At 32.5% G+C, this 6,651-nt stretch overlaps 1 protein-coding gene across 1 annotated transcript; it reads right to left on the bottom strand.

Annotated features, from left to right (window-relative positions):
* Window positions 1-2,624: 2,624 nt before the first annotated feature.
* On the bottom strand, window positions 2,625-6,279 carry LOC132630228 (transcription factor bHLH162-like). Its single transcript, XM_060345822.1, has 3 exons — window positions 5,925-6,279; window positions 3,602-3,955; window positions 2,625-3,052 (listed from the first exon to the last, which is right to left on the bottom strand). The coding sequence occupies exons 1-3, from the start codon at window positions 6,060-6,062 to the stop codon at window positions 2,837-2,839; spliced, it is 708 nt and encodes a 235-aa protein (XP_060201805.1). The 5' UTR covers window positions 6,063-6,279; the 3' UTR covers window positions 2,625-2,836.
* Window positions 6,280-6,651: the final 372 nt, after the last annotated feature.

Here is a 6,651-nt window from a genome sequence, read left to right on the forward strand (position 1 = left end):
AACAACAGTCCTAGCACTCTGACTATCGGCCGAACAAAAAATTAAGGAATTATCCGGACAAAGTAGATGTGAAACATTAGTTCTATTTCAATTTAACCTTAACTGTCACACCTCGATCTAGGTGAGACTTGCTTGACACCCGGCACCTTACTAGGCCTGAGTGAATCAAATTGTGACTCGTATCATCTATGTCTCGGAAGACAAATGAGGTCTGGGAGGCCAACCTAGAAATACAACATCATCTTTGTAGCAGAAAAATCCATAAAAAACAGTTCATTTCAATAATGTAATATTCATTTTTAGTGATCAGACAGATAATCTAATAAAGCAACTACTTAAAAGAATGAATAAATAATAATTTAATTTGCCCAATTCTTATTACATATTTTAATCTTACCATTATATACTGGTATTTTATGATGAGTCTACAAAAGGCAATAAATTAGAGTCTCTGGTATGCTTTGCCAATAGTGTATTCAGTGCTGTACGTTGCCAAGAACGAATTGGGGTGGAGATTCTAGCAGGAGGACTATTGCTAGTGTCAATATGCATTCAGATGCCTCAACATTTCTTGTAAATTTACTCCTCCATGAATAAAAATATAAGGGCTTTCAAATGGAAAAAAAATAAAAGCCATTTGACTTTGACAGATAAAGAATTAAAACATGAAAACAATAACAAGTGATGATATTTATTTTTAAGAAATTTTGTGGATGAACAATGCTAATTAAGAAATTTGCCACATAATTGTTATCTCTCTGCAGTTGAAAAAATTTAAAGACGCTAAACTAAAATAGAAAAGGAGAAGAACAATAATGTGTTCTCAAGGAACTTAATCCTCTCATAGTACTTACGGTTTTAGAATTATTTCTACCCAAGATAAATTGGATTAACCTTCAATGGTGTAGCAACACTTTGAATACTAGTGATCATTGCACTCAAATGCCGGAAGCAAATTGCAATTAATACTACTGCAGAAAAAGGAGAAAATTCAGAAGTTTTCAGAAGAAAAATATGAGGAAATGATCAAACGAAGAGGTGAAATGAAGAGGTGAAAACGCTAAAGTTGCAACCTTTTCGGTGATTGTTTATGAAAAACGACTCTAGTGGTTGTTTACGAAAGAAATAACATGAAAAATAAAATGGAGGGGAGAATTGAATTCGTTAAAAAAGCTGGTAGGAAAATATTAATATTAAAATATTTGTTGGTCAATCAATCAAATCATTTGATCGAGGTCGAGACCAAATCGCGCGATATATGATGACGAGGGCACATCATCTTTTCAACTCTTTAAACTAGAGTGCAACTGGTTTTGTATTAGACCCAACAAATATGTGTTCCTCTTGCAATGTGGAACAAAGTTCCATTGAAGAATTAATCTTTTCAAATAATTTCATTTTCCTCCGTTCTATTCACACCACACATACAAAAAATCCAACAATAAGGAATTGTTAGCAAGCCTTGAACGATGAACTTTAAGTACGCTTAAATAACATGATCGGAGCTTGAGGTAGGGTGTCATCGGTTCGGTTCGACCGGTTTTTTGCAAAAAAATATACATACCTATTTTTCAGTTACTCCACTATATATAACCAAAATTAAAATTTTTATAACCACCTCAATCATATCGGTTTTTCTTCGATATCAGTACAGTTCGGAATTTTTCAAAATATCAACTAATATAATACAAAAGAAAGTAAAGTTAAGAATTATAAAATGATGGAAGAAACAAACTAAAAATACACTAACATTATTGATGAATCTCACCAATACGACGACATATTCGTATAACTTATAAGGAACACACTACACTATATAATAAATACTAGCAAGGCATCAAGCCAGTGATTGTATCAAGACATACTAATTGGTGTTTAAGGAATATTTTTATTAAAAAAATTATTGAAAACTAAAACTAAATAATTAATTTCCTTATAAGTTCTAGTACAATGGGAAACGGTAATTCTATTAAATTTTTAGATCAAGAATTTGCAATATGAAGTTATATGTAGATACTACAATTACTAATTGGAATAAGAACTTCAAAAATTTAGAAAAAAATATAGTGTGAATAAATAGAAGAGGAGGAGAAAACAATTCTTTTCTTTTTCCGGAGTAGTTGATGATATTGTTGTGTATTAATGTTCTAAACTTTATATATTTTATTTCAATAGGGTAGAGTAGGTTTAAGTTTTCATTATAACCCTCTCCATTTAAATTCATCCCAAGGCAAGGTCTAAGATAAAATGTTTAATGCTATGTATTATAAATTTTGATACATAAAATATATTTTCGGCCGGTTTGGTATTTTCCGATATTTTTTACAAAAAAAAAAAAGAAAATCACCCTAATTATTCGGTACGGTTATAAATTTATATTGGAACATTTGATTTTATTAAAAAGAACCTAAATCTGTTCGGTACAATATTATTCGGTTGGTTCAATCGGTTTTTAAAAATACATTGACACCCCTAGCTTGAGGTATAAGCCACACGAAACCAAGGCCTACACTTGAGCCCCCTAAAGCCTTTCAGAACAAAAAAAAAGCTACATTTGAAAGAGAGCTAAGAAAATCAAGATACTAAACTTAGGAGATGAATTTTTTCCGTCTTGAATAGTTGAATAAGAGAAGCTAGATCTATTATAAGTGTTTTCACGATTTAGCTTAAAAATATTACATCATTGATTCAAAATTTTCGGTGCACCCAATAATCTGATGAAAATTTTATTTACTTTACAAAGTTTGAACACCCTTAACGAAATTTCTGGCTGCGTCACTGCCACTGCCTGAATAAGAGAAGCTATACTTCAGCTTTACTAGGAGCTTGGAATTTCTTAAACATTCTGCATATAACTATAAAAGTTTGGATTTTGACTTGTTATTGGTAATAACTCTACATCATCAAATCCTAACAGTTCAGTCTCAAGTATACAATCCCATAAATGTAATTGGGATTCCATATCATTGCCATGAGATGATCCGTAAATCAACTCCTTAAGCTTATCACTCAGAGTTGTAGTTTTAGATTCCACTGTTGAACTCCTGTTGATCTACACACAAAAACAAAAAAAGTAACAAATGGTCATGCTTTTTTACTCATTATGCAAAAGAATTGCTTGTTCATATCCATTTTTTGAGGTTATCTTTAGTACCGAATCCTTAATTTTACACTTGGGATGTGATATGACGAAAGTCAAATTCCAAATTTATTTCTCAAAAATGACATATGTTTGGGAAAAATGTCTTCTGGTGTTAAGTTGAAGAGGGGAAAATATTTTTTCCAAAAAAAAAACAAACTATTTACTAAGATTGATAATAATATTAGCCAACCTGATTGTGTGGAGGAAATGTTGAGTATTAAAAACTAATAATAATGTTAGTTTTTGGTTAAAGCAATGAGTTAAAATTAGTTGAGAATTGTAAAGAACAGTAATTTTCGTCCAAAAGTGGAAGGACTCAATTTTCCCTTTTGGTGAAACATGTTTTTTCTAGAAAATATTATCTAGTTATCTGGTGATCTGACATATTTTTCAGAGAACATTTTGCAGAAAATATTTTAGATTATACCATATACACCCCAATAATTCATGTATACTGACCTTAGTTTCATGGGAAATCTGCAGCATAGAGTTCCCATTGAGGGAAAAGCTGGCATACACAACTTCAACGCCTTCCTCATGGAATAACCGAATGATGTTATAAAAAGTGGCTAAATTGTCAAGGCTAGTTATTAAAACCACGACCATGTTTGGGCCCATTTCATGGACTTGGATCTGAGGGGTTGACTTGGTACTTAGGTTGGGCTCATTAGTTGAATTGAATGATTTGGGCCTTTTTCTACTACTACTCATCTTTAATTTTTCCAAGTACATCTTGTTCTTCTCTAATTTCATTTCTAAGCTTTGTATGTACTTCTCTGCAGCATCTATTTGATCAGGCAATGCCATTGTTTCCTGCAACATTGAATACAAATGATGCATTAATTAGGATGCTATTGCATGTGATTAGACTATTAGTGATTTCTTTCCAGTCATCTATTCAAGATTTAGTGGATATAGGTATATTCAATATTTGTGCTGATAGGAGATAACATGTAACCCGTAATGTTAGTTGAGGTTCGCCCATGCTAGTACGTCTGGACCGTTATCAAAAAAAGAAAGAAGAGGATGATCTCACTCATAAAAGTTGGATGATGACATAAGAGTGATCACATTCAATCAAAGGCGGATCAAGAATTATAGTGGGTTCAATCTTTATGTGTTTAATGTACGAAACTCATTACACTTTTAAAATTATAGATTCAAAATTTAGTGTAATTGCAATTTTCGTGATTTCTCAACCAGTGATCGGGCACTAATTCAGAAAAAGTTAGGTGGCGGAGTGAGGAGAGAAAATAATTATCCGGAATTTATAGTAGCGGTTATGAACTTTAAAATAGTGGTGGATATAGCTAACACTCACGGGTTTAACTAAACTTAATAATTTAATAGGGAAAAGAGTCAAAAATACCCTCCTACTATTGAAAAGGGATCAAATATACCCTCCGTTTGAGTTTGGGTGCAAAATTACCCTTATCGTTACAGAATAGTATCAATAATACCCCTTACTAACGGAAAAGTGAAAAAACAGGATTTAGAACACTTAAAGCTTGACTTTTCTTTTCTTCTCCACTTCCCAGTTCTCTCTCCACGTCTTTCATTCTGTTTGCTGTCCCTTTCTCTTTTCTTGCCCCTTAATTCAAATCAATACAAGAGAAAACCTCCTAAATTCCATCTTTTTCACACAAAAATATAACCCATTTTGCTTTATATGTGCGAACAAGTTCCATCCACCAGCACCTGTTGTATAAAAAAAAGTTGTTTTTTTCTCAAAGCAAATATATCAAGAACTGGCATGATTATGCCATGGACGGGCTAAAATGCTATCCTCAAATTATGCCATCTCATTGACAGGAGGAAATATATATCGAGCAAAGGATATGTACAAATCTTGAATACTCTTGTCAAAAATTGTAAATCAATTACTCATTAATTCGACCAGTACTAAATCAATTACTCATTAATTCGACCACTACTGCACAAAATCGAGTTAGAATTTCAGTAGGTGCAAACTCAGTTTAACATATACACTGCACTAATTGTTTTAACGATAAATTTTTTGCTCCTGGTATCACTCCTACACGCTAGTTTTCTCCGCTCAATATCCTACATGCAAGTTCATGTTGACTTTTAAGCAAATTTATATGCAGTACGAGAAAACATTGAAAGGTTGCAATTTATCTTGATGGCTATGTTTCCACTTGCTGAAAAATAATACTTGAAGGACATTAAAGCTAGACAACCAAAACCAAAATTTGCTCAGACTAGTTCGTTATGCAATATTGATAGGAAATGACTTGTATGCAAATTCATTTACTTGACAACGTAATAGGTCATCAATCACACCGCACGTGTATACGCATAATTAGTTAATGGCTGGTTTGTTTTAGGATACAACCGGCGGTCGTGGGTGAAACTTGAGTTGTAGATAAAGCAAAATGGGTTCAATTTTGTGGGAAGAAAGATGGATTTCTAATAGAATTTTTTCTGGATTTGACTTGATTTGAATCAAGAGGTAAGGAATGAACAAAGAAGAAGAAGAGATAGGAAATGGGTGGGCAGCGGACAGAATCAGAGAGGAGGCATGGAGAGAGAACTGGGAAGGGGAGAATAAAAGAAAAGTCAATCTTTCCTGTTTTTTCACTTTTCCGTTAGTCAGGATATTATTAATCCTATTGTGTAACGGTAAGGGTAATTTTACGCTCAAACTCAGAGGGTATATTTGATCCTTTTTCGATAGTAGGGGAATATTTTTGACCCTTTGAAACATGGACAAGAAATGAAATTAAATAATCAAAGAAAAAAGGGGGAATAAAACGCTTACCTTAGACGCATGAGAAGGAAGCAAGGAATTAAGATGATTATAGAGATTCTTCATATGATTCCTTCTATTCTTCTCCACATACTTCCTTTCCATTTTTGGACCTGCCGGAGCTGAACTAGACCTCCGGCAACCTTCCATTTTTAGAAACTTTTCTGCAAGTGTTTCTTTGTAACTTTATTTTCTGCCCTATTTCAAGAAATGAAAAGAATATTGCAAATAATCAAGAGCTACTTTAGTTCCCACAATTCAATAAATTATTATAAACTCCTTTTATAGACTCCCCAAGGCCACTGTTTTCTCTTGGGGTCAAAAAGAAGATGAAGAAAAAAAGAGTCAGTGACGTTACTTATCAGCCCGTCATAATTGTCATTTCTCATTCTCCAGTCAGTAAAATAAGAATTTATATTACTTATCATAATTTAGATTTTTTTTTGCGTTATAATATTAGGTTAATTTCTTAAAGTATATATTTAAATACTTAGTACTTATAATTATATATAACGACATAATCATATAAATATATTTTTTATATCAATAATACATAAAGTTTAAAAATAATTGCGACAATGTGAAAGGATCAATAATATCTGGTCGGTTTATGAGCTAAATTCAATGTACCAACCAGACATCATTTCACTTGGGAGTGGACCGTTGAAACACGTGGGTTTGTTTGAGTACTTACTAGGATGCTTCATATATTCTCTGTTACAACTTAGAAGAAATTTTT

Source organism: Lycium barbarum, chromosome 1 (genome assembly GCF_019175385.1).
Source record: "Lycium barbarum isolate Lr01 chromosome 1, ASM1917538v2, whole genome shotgun sequence".
NCBI lineage: Eukaryota > Viridiplantae > Streptophyta > Magnoliopsida > Solanales > Solanaceae > Lycium > Lycium barbarum.

What these genes read in the sequence shown, in the direction of transcription:
- LOC132630228 (XM_060345822.1), bottom strand. Translation starts at nt 6,062, where the DNA reads ATGGAAGGTTGCCGGAGGTCTAGTTCAGCTCCGGCAGGTCCAAAAATG. An exon ending in TTCCTTCTCATGCGTCTAAG is followed by an intron (nt 3,956 to 5,924) that starts GTAAGCGTTTTA and finishes TCAATGTTGCAG; the next exon opens with GAAACAATGGCATTGCCTGA. An exon ending in AGATTTCCCATGAAACTAAG is followed by an intron (nt 3,053 to 3,601) that starts GTCAGTATACAT and finishes TTTTGTGTGTAG; the next exon opens with ATCAACAGGAGTTCAACAGT.